At 40.2% G+C, this 14,924-nt stretch overlaps 1 protein-coding gene across 7 annotated transcripts in view; it reads left to right on the top strand.

Moving 5' to 3' along the window:
- Positions 1 to 14,650, top strand: part of TMEM117 (transmembrane protein 117) — a 647,436-nt gene extending 632,786 nt beyond the window's left edge. For all 7 annotated transcript variants that reach the window (XM_069584531.1, XM_069584534.1, XM_069584532.1 and 4 more), the window contains one exon: positions 12,906 to 14,650. In XM_069584531.1, coding sequence (XP_069440632.1) covers positions 12,906 to 13,552 — 647 coding nt within the window. In that variant the 3' untranslated portion in view covers positions 13,553 to 14,650. The remainder of the gene's footprint in view (positions 1 to 12,905) is intronic.
- Positions 14,651 to 14,924: the final 274 nt, after the last annotated feature.

Genomic DNA, 14,924 nt, shown 5'->3' with positions numbered 1-14,924 from the left:
GTGCTGCCGAATAAAAATAGCCTGAGCGCAGAGAACGTGAACATCTGAGTGCTGCAAAAAAAACCTTTACTTCCCAACTTGAAGGCTGTTTTTTGCTTTGAGCATGAGGCGACCTTCCTAAATTGGAGAATGAGCTCATGAATAGGGAAGATATAGCAGGTTTCTTTTCCTATTCAAAATGAATGAGGCCCATCTATTAAATTTGCTGGGTAAATCAATCAATTTGAGTTCAGGTCACATAGTGTGGTTTCAGAGTCCCCACTTAATCTCTGCAGCACACTGCCTCTCAGACTTCTAAAACAGCTATCACACACATGGTATCATCATATCCCTTTGGGTGGGCTTTTGCCAGAACCATCTGTTCTTACTATCAGCTCTTGTCTCAGACCATCATGGCACTAATATTGTCGCTGACTATCAGAAGGCTTTTCAAAAATATCCTATTTGAGTGCAGAACAACAAGTTTAAAAAAAGGAGAGGAGAGGTGGGGAGGGAGGCTCAGAGAGTCCATTGGCCGGAAAGGAAAATAAAACTGTTAAAAATATTTAATTCAGGGCTCTTATGCATAGCTTTGTCATATATGCTGTCATGTATAGACAGGGGTAGGGGCAGGTTTTGTGATGCCCAAAGCTTACATAATTTGGAATGTTCTACTTAAGAATGCATGTGTGTGTGCCAAGTCACGTCAGTCGGGTCTGACTCTTTGCATGGACTGTAGCTCACCAGGCTCCTCTGTCCATGGAATTCTCCAGGCTGGAATACTGGAGTGAGTTGCCATGCCCTCCTCCAGGGGATCTTCCCGACCCAGGGAAACTGAAGAAAATCAGAACGTTCCCCCTTTTGTTTTGTCGCTGTTGTTCTCTTTGTTCTGTGAATTGACGGAAGAGGTTGCTGAAGCCATTCTGGAGTACCACCCATCTGCCCTGAAAGGCCTTTGACTTTACTTGATATTGTAAAATAGTTGTTTCTGGGCAAACCCAGGTAAAATATCTAAAACATAGTGCACTGTGTTGTATTTTAACATACTCAATAGTAGCCCACAAACTTCCAAGAGAACCACAAATGCTAGCTTGATGGTTTCCTCCAAGCTCTGCTTTTTGTAGGTAGACCTTAATGCTTTCCGGGTCAGTAAATATAGAATCACCCCTGGGATCATTAAGCATGAAACACTCTCTGTCAATAGTTCTGAAGTTTGTATGGGAATCACCTGGAAAGCTTGTGTAAACGATCCATCAGCCACACACCCAGAGTCAGATGCCTCAGGTATGAGGTGGAGCCTGGAATCTGCCATTCTCTGGAGCACCACCAGTGATGCTTCTGCAGGTAGCCAGAGGGTCACACTTTGAAAAATACAGCTACTGAGAAACATTTCCTGTAATCAGAACTCCTCTCATCTCAGCATTTATGTGCTTTCTATAAGTCTTATCAAATGAAACCCAAGGGGCTGAATACACATTCAATAGAAATGGGGTAGGGACATCCCTTGTGGTCCAGTTGTTAAGAATCTGCCTTGCAATGCAGAGGATCTGGGTTCGATCCCTGGTGGGAGAACTAGGATCCCGCATGGAGTGCAACTCAGCCCATGTGCCACAACTACTGGGTCTATGAGCTCCAGAGCCCATGTACCACAACTTGAGACTCTGTGCGGGGCAACGAAAGATCCTGCCAGACACAGCGAAGATCCTGCATGCCCCAACTAAGGCCTGATGCAGCCAAATAAACAAATAAAAATTTTAAATGGGGTAGTCAGTGAGAAAGGCATATCTGAGAGGAGTTAGAAAGTTCAGAGCTGGGGCCAAAACAGAGGAGGTCCCAAAGCAGAGCATGACTGGAGAAAGGTCCAGAAGAAGCTGGAGACAGAGCTAGAAAAGGATCCTACAGACTGCCAGACAGCTGTGTCTAATGCTTTCTGTGTTCTGTACCAGAAGAGCCTAGACAGGGATGGCTGGGATTCTTTCAGGGTCAAGGATGGCTTGATGGTCTCAATTATCATTTCTCTGTGATCTGGAAAAGACGTTCAGTGCATGCTGAGGCAATGGAATGTAAAGATTTGGTGTGTAGATTCCAGCTCTGCTACTAACTGGTGGCAGGGCCCTTGTCAAGCTCTTTAACCTCTTAGAGGTTCAGTATTTTCATCTGTTAAATGGGGACAGTGATGGTACTTATCCCATAGGATTGCAGTGAGGATGAAATTAATTAATATGTACAAGGCACTTAAAGCATTGCCTGCCGTGAAGCAAGCACTCACTAAGTTCTCACTGTTTTTACCTAAAGCTTTTCCTTTTATCCATTCAGAAGCTGCTTTCCCTATAATTCAAAAAATACTAGGTAGCCTGAGAGAGGGCTCTCTGATTATTTATCAACTATTCTGAGTTCTTTGCTGTTATGTAAATAGCAGTTATGTTCTGAGTCCTCGAGAAAGACAAAGCTAGGAATGAAAAAAAAAATCTCTCTCCCAATGAAATGCTCTATATGTAGAGGGTTATCTGACACTGATGAGTTCCCATTGACATTTTAAAAGCCTTTAGGATTTGAGTATTTTTTAATCCTGATTCCTAGCTAGTTTTATTTATTCATGTCAGAAATAACTTGAATTGTTGCATCTGTTTAGCTCATCTGGATCCCCCCCGACAGATGGTTTGCTGCAGTATGTATGAGCTTTCATTTTATAAGCTGAGCTACAGCTTATAAAAATAAATCATCTCTTTTCCAAGGGTGTGTTAAAATATTTTTTTCTGGGAATTTTGACTTTAGTAATAAAGGGGATAAATGGTTAGTGATTTGGTCACACTGGTGCTTTTAGCTCAAGTCCACTGTTCATTCTCCTAAAAGTAAATGCTAAATACAACCATATAATTATTTCTTTCACCCTCTCCCCTTTTAGCTATAAGATGAGTGCAAAGATGGATTCAAAATATGATGTACCAAGTCTCCGGAGGCCAGAGAGGAATGGCCTCTCAATTCAGACTCTGAAGCTCCCCAAGTCCTATTAATGCCAGTCCCATTGGAAGCTCTGCCATCTGTCATCCCAGTCAGACAAAAGAAGTGTCCCATTGGTGGCCATCATCTGGGTAAATTAGGAGAGGGTTGGGGGAAAGGCCAGAAGGAAGGCCTGTGCATCTGTGAGGAGAGAATTCACACTACTGGCACGACGAGGCCCATGGGAACCTTTCGGCAAAAATGGAAAATGTAGCAGTAAACAAGCCTCCCTAGGTCTGTGTTCTATTTCAGTTTCCTGAGCAGTGCGAGGGCAGAGGTGCTTCACAATGGCGAGAATGTGGAAAATAATGCATAAAAATAATGTCCTTCATTTTATTTCCATAGGTGCATGATTTCTGGCAAATTAGTTCCCAAGGATTGTTTTTTAAGGAGCTCTCCTGTGTCAATCAGATCTTGGAAAGTGCTGGCAAGGGCAGGCCAGTGGTCCGTCCAGCAGAATATTCTGTCTGGCAAAATTAGCAAGGGACTTGTTATAGGGAAATGCAATGCATCTTCTTCACCATGACAGTCCCCAATGATCATGAATTTATCCAAAGCATACAAGGATCTCTTACTATTCTCTTAGTTATGAATTTTTCTGAACCTTTCCTGCAGCAATTTCCATTTCCAACACACTTGTGAAGCTTTAGCATTAACTGTTTACTTCTACCTAAAGCAGAAATTCCTTTTATTTGTCCCAAATTCATCTTCTTCAAGGCCATGGTTGTTCTGCCCATAGCCTGTCAGCCCTTGCTGCCCCTAAGCTGGTCTGTCCTGTCCAGACTAAGGTGTCCTGGGTTCATTTATGCATAGATGAGGGTTTTTATAGTAAAACTCACATGCTTTTCAGATATTTCTCTTTATAGCCAGAAGAAAGACTTGAGATATATAACTAATCATATTCTTTAAGACATAAATAGTTTGTTTTTCCCAATTTTCCAGACTTTATCTGATTTTGGCAGTATCTTAGAATTCACCAGATCATTGTGACAATGCATTTGATTTGAAAGACTAGAACTTCACTCCTTGAAATTTTTCTGGACATAGTATTTCAGACTTTACTTATTGATTAATGGACACTTTCTGACTTAACATGTGTCTAAAACTAAACAAGGATCTAGGGAATACAGAAATGAGCAGAGCACAGTTCCCAGTCTCAAGAAAGTCAGAGTGTGATGGTAATTGAATTCAGTACAACTTCACATCCTTTTCTTTTGCTTTTCATCATCACAAATTTCTACCTCTATTCATCATATTGGATTATGTCCTAAAGGAGTAGTCTCCTACTTAAGAAAGTAACAATGACAAGAGGCATTTTGAGAAGCTATTCATTTGCTTTTAAGTCTTGAGATAATTTACTAACTCAGTGCTTATTAGTTCATGAACTTTTTAGTAAGTATCTCCAATTTGCTCAACCATCTCCTCATGACCCAAGCATTTAATGTGGTTTCTGGATATTCTTAAATTACCTGGTTGCAAGGGGGATGGGGGGGTGGGGTGGGGCCAGTGCTTAAAGAGCGGCTAACTCAGAGTGCCCTGTTTATACTGATCAGGTCTGGAAATAGAGGATATTGAACATGGCCAGGAAACCTATTACAGCACACTGTTACTTATTTAATTATACAAACTTCATCTTCTTCAAGGTCAGGGTTTCCTATGATCACATAATGGATGCTGGTGACTTTGTGGAGCATGACCACTGGGCATAGAGTCCGCCCAAATGGTGACACCTCTTGCTAGAGAGGTGCTAACAACACAGCTCAACCTCAATGCTAACTGGCAACCCTACTGAGTAAAAGATCTTTTTTAAATATTATAATTGCATATTTGAATCATGAAAGGTTCATTATAGGTAGAAATATCAGCACATATAGTATTTTTCCTTAGTTGAAAAAAATAACACTTTTCCCCAAACTCTTGTCATTTCCTATGCTAAAATGAGGCTGATATTTAATGAAGAATTCTTTTAAAATTAACTAGCCCAGGATTCTCTAAGCTCCCACAAAGTAAAATGATAAAATTACCATCATAATATCATTTTTGCCAATCAGTAAGATTCATTACAAGCACACAACACAGGAAAGAAGCAATCCCACAACACCATGCAGGTATTTCTCATTAAAGGAGACAGTGAGGTATTTCTAGAAGGAGATAAATAGAAATAATGTATGGATTCTTACCCTTCCTCCTTGCGGATTTACATTATGCTATGTAGTTGAAACAACAGGGGGAAATGCAAAAACTTTCATGCAATTAATGCCAAAATACCAAACCTCTTGTTGTGGTTGCTTGACTGTACATTCACAACAATACACATGAAAAAATGGCAATAGAAGCACTGTTAGTCTTTTTCTTTTTCTGTGTCTTACACCTTTTCATGTGAGTCATTTCAGAGACTCAAATTTATTTTTTATGGTAAACAGGATTTCTGAGAATATACATCTTTTTTTTTAAGGAAAGCTTTCTCCACTGAAAAATGTGTATTGCATCTTTTTTGTTCTAATGGTGAGATTTTCTGCTCCATCATAAAACATTAAGGTTTAGGCTGTGTTTATTTCGTAGACTCATCAAGAAGACTTTTAGAACTAGGAAGAAATCTTAAGGGTTATATAACTCAACTCCTTCACTTCATGGACAAGTACACTAAGTTGAGTTGTCCCACTTGATTTTGCTTTCCAGTTTGCTGCATCTCATAATTGTAATTTTTTAAAGAGGAGAGAATATTGCGAAGGTAACAAAACACTGTGTAGGAAAATGGGAAAAAGGACTGTAGAGAAAGATGGACATCCTTCCTCTGTACCGATGGATAAATGGAGCAGGAGTTATGTCAGGTGGGCAGGACGCAAAAAGTAAGAAGAGCTGTTTCTTCTCTATTTTCAGCAGTTGCATTTTCAACTGAGCAACTACAGCAGTGGGGGAAGGGCAAGGCTACCTTCGCAGAAGCAGAACAGGAAATAAATCAATAGGAATCCTGCCTCATCTAATTCTCTCCCCTCCACACTTCCCCACCCCGACGTGGTCTCTCGGCTATGGAAACTGAGTGGGGGTATGGGGAGAATCTATCCCCTGTTATTTAGCTTCACATTTTGTGTGCGTTTCTCTGGACTGCAAGCTGTAGACAAATTATCAATTGCTAGGGATTTTTAACATGTTGAATATACTGATTCACAATGCATATTTGCATTTAGATACACACTGGGGCCTCTTAGGTAATTAGTTCAGTGAAAGTAAAAGTGTTAGTCGCTCAATCCTGTCTGACTGTAGCCCACTAGGCTCCTCTGTCCATTGAATTCTCCAGGCAAGAATACTGTAGTGGGTTGCCATTTCCTCCTCCAGGGGATCTTCCCACCCATGGATTGGACCCAGGCCTTCCACATTGCAGGTAGATTCTTTACCATCTGAGCCAGCAGGGAAGCCCAATTGGTCCAGTGATATCTACCTGTTAATGTCACTGCTCAGTAATTCATTCTGTTTTATCCAAACTGAAACACTGAGGGTATATCTTTGTTAGAAACCATTAACATGCTGTTCTCTCTACTTATATGGTATATTAACTGGATTGAAGAAACAGAAAGAAGAAATTGTAGAAATAATACTACCCTACATTTTGGGCAAACAATATATTTCAGAAAACTCTCAAATACCACTTCTCATTGTGCTTGCATGCATGCTAAGTCACTTCAGTCGTGTCCGACTCTGTGCGACCCAATGGACTGTAGCCTACCAGGCTCCTCTGTCCATGGTCTTCTCCAAGCAGAAATACTGGAGTGGGTTTCCATGCCCTCCTCCAGGGGATATTCCTGATCCAGGGTTTGAACTGGCGTCTCTTACATCTCTTGAATGGGCAGGCAGGTTCGTCACCATTAGCATTACCTTGCAGGTCCACAACTTTCCATTATAACCTGTGAAATGAAAATATCTCCTGCCATATTAATTAACAAGAAATGTCACAGTCATCACCAATATCTAGCCTCCAAATGTGAAAGAGGACTCCCAAAACTGAGATCCAGCAGATGCTGCCACCCCCACAGAGATTGCTTAGGGGCTGGGGGAATGCAAGGAGCAAGGTGAACAAGGAAACAAGATTGGCCCCAGACAGCTGAGGTGCTTGTGAAAGGAATGAATTTAGTGAGCCCAGAGGCTTGCATCTTCCAGTACATACAATGCTAAATTCCTTAACTTGACACCTGATCTTCCATGTTTAAACTGCCTGCTCCCTTTATTGCAAATTTCCTGACTTCCCTCCTGCCTCCTTAGAGCAGTTTTGTCAGAACTAATTCCTAGATTTGGCGTCTTTAACCTTCCCTTCAAATAAAATAGCTCTCTACTTTCAGGTTGTGACAATATTTTTTAGTCAACAATCATGATAATCCTTTGAAGTGGTTTGAGGGGTGTCTGAGTAACCTGTATGCAGGTCAAGAAGTAAAAGTTTAAATCGGACATGGAACAAGAGATGGATTCAAAATTGTGAAAGGAGTATGTCAAGGCTGTATGTTGTCACCCTGCTTATTTAACTTATATGCAGAGTACATCATGAGATATGCTGGACTGGAAGAAACACAAGCTGGAATCAAGATTGCTGGGAAAAATATCAATAACCTCAGATATGCAGATGACACCACCCTTACGGCAGAAAGTGAAGCGGAGCTAAAAAGCCTCTTGATGAAAGTGAAAGAGGAGAGTGAAAAAGTTGGCTTAAAGCTCAACATTCAGAAAACGAAGATCATGGCATCCGGTCCCATCACTTCATGGGAAATAGATGAGGAAACAGTAGAAACAGTGTCAGACTTAATTTGGGGGGGCTCCAAAATCACTGCAGATGGTGACTGCAGCCATGAAATTAAGAGACGCTTACTCCTTGGAAGAAAAGTTATGACCAACCTAGATAGCATATTCAAAAGCAGAGACATTACTTTGCCGACTAAGGTCCGTCTAGTCAAGGCTATGGTTTTTCCAGTGGTCATGTATGGATGTGAGAGTTGGACTGTGAAGAAGGCTGAGCGCTGAAGAATTAATGCTTTTGAACTGTGGTGTTGGAGAAAACTCTTGAGAGTCCCTTGGACTGTAAGGAGATCCAACCAGTCCACTCTGAAGGAGAGCAACCCTGGGATTTCTTTGGAAGGAATGATGATGAAGCGGAAACTCCAATCCTTTGGCCACCTCATGTGAAGAGTTGACTCACTGGAAAAGACTCTGATGCTGGGAGGGATTAGGGGCAGGAGGAGAAGGGGACGACCGAGGATGAGATGGCTGGATGGCATCACTGACTCAATGGACGTGAGTCTGAGTGAACTCCGGGAGTTGGTGATGGACAGGGAGCCCTGGCATGCTGCGATTCATGGGGTCGCAAAGAGTCGGACACGACTGAGCCACTGAACTGAACTGAACTGAATGGCAGAAAGTGAAGAGGAACTAAAGAGCCTCTTGATGAAGGTGAAAGAAGAGAGTGAGAAAGCTGGCTTAAAACTCAGCATTCAAAAAACTAAGATCATGGTATCCAGTCCCATCACTTCATGGCAAATAGATGGGGAAACAATGGAAACAGTGAGAGATTTTATTTTCTTGGGCTCCAAAATCACTGCAGATGGTGACTGCAGCCATGAAATTAAAAGACACTTGCTCCTTGGAAAAAAAGCTATGATCAACCTAGACAGCATTTTAAAAAGCAGAGACATCACTTTGCCAACAAAGGTCCAGATAGTTGAAGCTATGGTTTTTCCAGCAGTCATGTATGGATGTGAGAGTTGGACCATAAAGAAGGCTGAGCACCGAAGAATTGATGCTTTTGAACTGTGGTACTGGAGAAGACTCTTGAGAGTCCCTTGGACAGTAAGGAGATCCAACCAGTCAATCCTAAAGGAAATCAACTCTGAATATTCATTGGAAAGACTGATGTTGAAGCTGAAGCTCCAATATTTTGGCCACCTGATATGAAGAGTTGATTTATTGGAAAATACCCTGATGCTGGGAAAGATTGAGGGCAGGAAGAGAAGGGGATGACAGAGGAGGGGATGGTTGGGTGGCATCACTGACTCAATGGACATGAATTTGAGCAAACTTAGGGAGAAGGAAATGGCAACCCACTCCAGTATTCTTGCCTGGAGAATCCCAGAGACAGAGGAGCCTAATGGGCTGCTGTCTATGGGGTTGCACAGAGTCGGACACGACTGAAGCGACTTAGCAGCAGCAGCAGCAGCAGCAGGGAGATAGTAAAGGACAGGAAAGCCTGGCATGCCACAGTACATGGGGTCACAAAGAGTCGGACATAACCGAGTAACTGAATAACAACACCGGTGTTATTCTCCATTTCACAGCACAAAAAATTGAATTTACATAGTTAACAAATAGAAGGGTTTGGAGGGAGAGGACAGAATCATAGAATTGGAAGGCATCTATTTCTGTTAACTCAATTTGAAACTAAAATCGTTGAGATCTGGAGAGGTTAAACACATTACCCACATTGTACTACTTGATCTCCGTCTGCTGGTGTCCAGGCTGCAGTTTTTGTCACTAGGATTCCCTTCTCACAAATCAGTAAAGATGTGTTAGAGCAGAGTGATGGTATCCATGTCAGGCAACACATTCTTAACTGGTGTCTCCTTCCTCTTGTCTTAATATATGGACACCAGGTCACTTGAGAAGTGACATAACATGATTCTTTAATGTGAATATTTAGTGGTCAGGCTGACCCAGCACCATTCAACTTGGGTAGAGAAAATAATTTGAAAGTATGAAAAAAAGCTCTTTCTATCTGCAGAGTTCCTTCAGTTTGATCACTGTACATTCACTACCACTTTTTTCCCTGATTTTTTTTTTCCTTTTACTGTTATTCACTGAGCATCTTCTAGCCACCAGAAAAGCACCCTTCTCTAAGCTCCATGAGCATTCCTCTTTTTCCTTTCTGATTCTGTGGTGCTGCTTATGTACAATTTCTGACATCATTACCCTAGAAACAGAAGCCCCATATGGGAGACTGCTCTATTCATGAGTTGATAAATGTGATCTAAGCAGGGTTTTTCCAAGGGGTCTTTGTGAGCTCAGATGGTAAAGAATCTACCTGCAGTGTAGGAGACCCAGGGTTTCCTCCATTGGTCAGGGGGGAATACCTCCTCCAGTATTCTTGCCAGGAGAATTCCATGGGTAGAGGAGCCTGTTGAGCTACAATCAGGCATGACTGAGAAATTAGCACTTTTTTCACTTCGTAAGTCAAAAAGTTGATGGTCAGTCATACAGTTTCAAGGACCTCTTCCCCTCCCCATAGCTTCATAACTGATGTCGTTTACAAAAGGAGAATAAGTATGGATCTCCTACAACAGAGAAGGACCCAAAACTCCTCTCCTAACTGCTCCAATCCAGAGAAGGCGATGGCACCCCACTCCAGTACTCTTGCCTGGAAAATCCCATGGATGGAGGAACCTGGTAGGCTGCAGTCCATGGGCTCGCGAAGAGTTGGACATGACTGAGTGACTTCACTTTCACTTATCACTTTCCTGCATTGGAGAAGGAAATGGCAACCCACTCCAGTGTTCTTGCCTGGAGAATCCCAGAGACGGGGGAGCCTGGTGGGCTGCCATCTAATGGGGTCACACAGAGTCGGACATGACTGAAGTGACTTAGCAGCAGCAGCAGCAGCAGCAGCAACTGCTTCAATCACGAAAGCTACAAACTTAGTGCCTCTATGACACTGAATGAGAATCCCTGAACTTTTCATATCACCAGTCCCTCATTTTGCTATGCCTTCTTTTCCTATGATAGTCTCCAGCCTTTCCCTTCTCTCTGCCCCCTCTCTTCCACATTAGCTGATCTTTTTCTGTACATTGTTCTATCTGCAGCATAATCAAAACACATACTAAAAGAAGCATAACATTCTCCAAACTGTTCCCTGTCCTTCTTTTCTTTCGCTACCTCATGAATTGCTACTTCCTTCAAAATTCTTTCTGCAGAAGTTAGCACTCAGTTTTTAGTCCATTTTCTCAATGTCTTCAGCTTTATGGTTTGTATTACTCCTTTGACACCTCTTAGATGTGGCCTCTTATTATTATTATTTATCTGTTGATGTCTCTGTTCTGTTTTCTCCCATAAGATGTAAGTTCCTTCCTTGAAGGCAGTGACATATGCCCTCAGGATCTACTAAGGTATCCTCCACAGAGTCTATTATGAATACAATAAATATCTGGCAATGATGCCTGCCTTTGTATTTGGTGGAATTTCTCTGGCTTGAGCTTTCTTGATTTATTTTACGGTTGATTCTGTTTTCATTTTGAAGATACAAGAGGGCAGGAGTGGCTTGAACTTAACAGTACGAGGTGTTATAAGCATCTTTTCATATCTGGAGATGTCTCCAGTGTCCCCACTTTAATTTATAGTTTGGGTGTGCCAAATTAATCATTCAGGCAAGAATTCTCATTACAAATATTATAAACCCTGTATAGTTGAATGATTTTAGGACAGGCAGTTATAATTTCTGTTCCTGTGGTTTAAAAAAATTCTCTTCATACAGAAGTTGTACCTTTCCATGCAAATGAAGACATTATCATGACTTAGGCAAGGCTTTGATGATAATAATAGTGACAATTACTGAGTTCCTGTTATATAGCAAACATTGTGCTTAGTATATAATAATCTCATGAAATGTTAACCGCTTTAATAAGTACTGTTATTTTCTGCTTGTAAAGAAATTGGAGTTTGGAGAATTTAAGCAACTAACTCAAGTTAATGTAGCTAGTAGGTTTTGGGATCCAGACAAGGGTTTGGGAAAGCCTTCATATTTGCACATTATAGGAGCTTGAAAATGTGTAATGATGATGATAAAATATTTTCCTAACCTCCTTTCCTCCACCGAAGGTCATATTTAAGCTATGTGTTCTATTGAAGTATGTATTACAAAATACGTGTTTACCAGTTTTAGTTTAAGACATTTTCCCAAGATCCTAGCTGTCATGTGAGGCTGTAATTTAATAATGTTCAATATAATTATTTTTAAATACAAAATAATTTTGACATTATATATAATAATTATAACTAAAGCTTTTAGAATCTGTAAATATATCACATTATTTGCTATAGCAAAACTATGAGGTGTTACTAAGCTAACACTTCATACTGTAAAATTTGGAATGAATTATAATAAAAATTATAATGGAATATAGTATCCCTTCAAAGTTTTTCCACATTATTTCCATTTAAAGATGCAAAGATTTCACTAGATAATATGTCTCTAAATAATATCTTATTTATATAGGGCTTTTAAATCCTACAAAGAAGTCATAGTGGTTATAGTCTCTCCAAATCATATCTTCTAAAGCTTTGGTTATATTTATATGTCTGATGAATGAATTCTGTTCAATGAGAATTTGATGCAAGTATTTTTAAAGTCTTGAAATGAATGCTCAAGGATTATTGATCTAAACCACATTGACTAATAGTTTAATCAACAGGTCACCAACAAACAGCAATGTGAATTCAATTGATGCACTTTTGTGCTTACATTGCAAAATGATTTATTTCTTTTCCAGACATAATTATAAAACCATAAGAGATATTCTATCATATGTTGGACTTTTCTATTTTATTAGAACTTGTTTTTAAACCTTAATTGAAATGTTCTAGAGAATAACCTACATGAAACCCAATTAGAGTATAGTGGTGGTGCCTTAAAAGCCAGGAGACTTTGTCTAGTTAAGTGTAAATACCATAAATTACTGGCTCTGGGATCAAGAGTTACATTTTCACATGCTTAACATCCATTTAGTAAATTCCCTTTGCCAATTTACTTAATGGCATCATAGTACTCTCAAAAAATTGTTGACATGTCTAAAACATTAACAGTTTATGCTATAATACCATTATCTCCATTTTATAGGAGAAAACCCTATTGCAGTTTTATCAGTCTTTGACTAATACACAGTATTTCTTTTTTAATGCAGGCAAATGGTTTAACTATGGAATTATCTTTCTTGTCTTGATTTTGGATCTTAATATGTGGAAGAATCAGATATTTTATAAGCCTCATGAATATGGACAGTATATTGGCCCAGGACAGAAGATATATACAGTCAAAGACTCCGAGAGCCTAAAGGATTTGAACAGAACCAAGCTATCCTGGGAATGGCGGTCCAACCACACTAACCCTCGGACTAATAAAACTTATGTTGAGGGAGACATGTTCCTCCACAGCAGGTTCATAGGGGCAAGCCTCGATGTCAAGTGTCTGGCTTTTGTTCCAAGTTTAATAGCTTTTGTGTGGTTTGGATTCTTCATTTGGTTCTTTGGACGGTTTTTGAAAAATGAGCAAGGCATGGAGAATCAAGACAAAACTTACACTCGCATGAGAAGGAAATCCCCCTCAGAACACAGCAAGGACATGGGGATCACAAGAGAAAACACCCAGGCCTCGGTGGAAGACCCACTGAATGACCCCGCCTTGGTGTGCATCAGGTCTGACTTCAATGAGATCGTCTACAAGTCTTCCCACTTAACATCGGAGAACTTGAGCTCGCACTTGAATGAATCAGCCAGCACCACTGAGGGTGACGGGGATCCAACGACTTCTAAAAGTACACCGACGAACTAGATCCACTTTTGGGGAAAGCACAAAGAGCAGCCTTGAGTGCAACTTTCAGAAGTTAGTCTTTCCTTTCGTAAATGTGAGGTTTACATAGCGTTAGGCAAAGAAATACAAATGATGCCACAACGGTGCTCAACATGCTTTTTCTAGGACTCATTGTTTTCTATTTGTATTATTATGATACCTGTGCCTACAGTATATCTAACAGTCCTCTAGAGATTGCTTTTCACAGTTGCACAAGCTATTTACTGACTTTACAGCCTACTAGATTAGCTGGTTACCCGCGTATCCAATGTTCAACCATAGTGGTGCCTTGAGACATTAAACTTTTTAAATGTACCAGAAATGAAGCGTGGAACAGTTCTCTAACCTACTTCACATGGGGTTTTTTTTTGTATACAATTGTTTTCATCTCCACTTGATGTCTGAGCAGGAAACAGATATAGCCAAGATTTGGTTCAGAAAGTATGTCTCGCTTTCTTATTCAGCAGTGGAGTTGGTGACTTTGACAGCTGGACTGCAGAGAAGCATAGTGATTACCTTTGAATTTTTATTGGCTTCCTGCCAAATACAAATACAGATGCAGAATTCAGTAATAGGAGAACACTAATCCAGCATGGGTCACTACTTGTGAAATGTGACTTTCTCCAACCAGTAATTGCAATTAGATGATAATACATAATTATGTTTTCCTAACTACAGATAAATTGCTACCTGATTAAAAATCCTGCCCTTCACCTTTGGGACCAAAGGTTGAGAGGCACAGTTAGGTAAACTCTGAAGTTTATTGGCATTTACACAAAGCCCTAGAAAACCAAGGAACTGAAGTCTTAATCATGTGAGGGTTGTGCAGCCTACCATCTACAATATTTGTACATCTTTCTGTAAATATGGCTCTGGACAGTGAAAACTGAAAAACATATGCCAACTCTGAGCCGGGGAACACCTCTAAAAATCATGCCATGGAACTTTGTGAGGCAGAAAAGAAGATGTGCATGAAAAAGTCTGTTTATTGGCTTCTTTTGTGTGTGTGTTTTTGTGTTGTTTTCTTTTTTTTAAGAACTAAACATCGCACATTAATAAATCAGAATTATACATCAGTAATTATGTGATCTAGTTTTTTGTTTATAATAGAAGGATCAATTGTATCTTAATTTAACAACAGCACCCCCCGCCTTTTTTTTAACTCAAAGCCAAGCAAGCTAAGAAATGGGACAATCCCAGCTTGCTTTTAATTTTATTCCATAAATTGTGGTTACATGTTTCTTGAGAGGGTTGGGGAAGATTCACTTTTAAGGCAAAATTATTTTCTTGTCACATACCAACATAGCTCTATTTTGTCTTTATGATTTTTTAAAACCTCTCTTGTTTTGATCTC

This window comes from Ovis canadensis, chromosome 3, assembly GCF_042477335.2.
Source record: "Ovis canadensis isolate MfBH-ARS-UI-01 breed Bighorn chromosome 3, ARS-UI_OviCan_v2, whole genome shotgun sequence".
NCBI lineage: Eukaryota > Metazoa > Chordata > Mammalia > Artiodactyla > Bovidae > Ovis > Ovis canadensis.
Note: the sequence above shows the minus strand (reverse complement) of the source record. Positions and strands in the feature narration are given on the sequence as shown.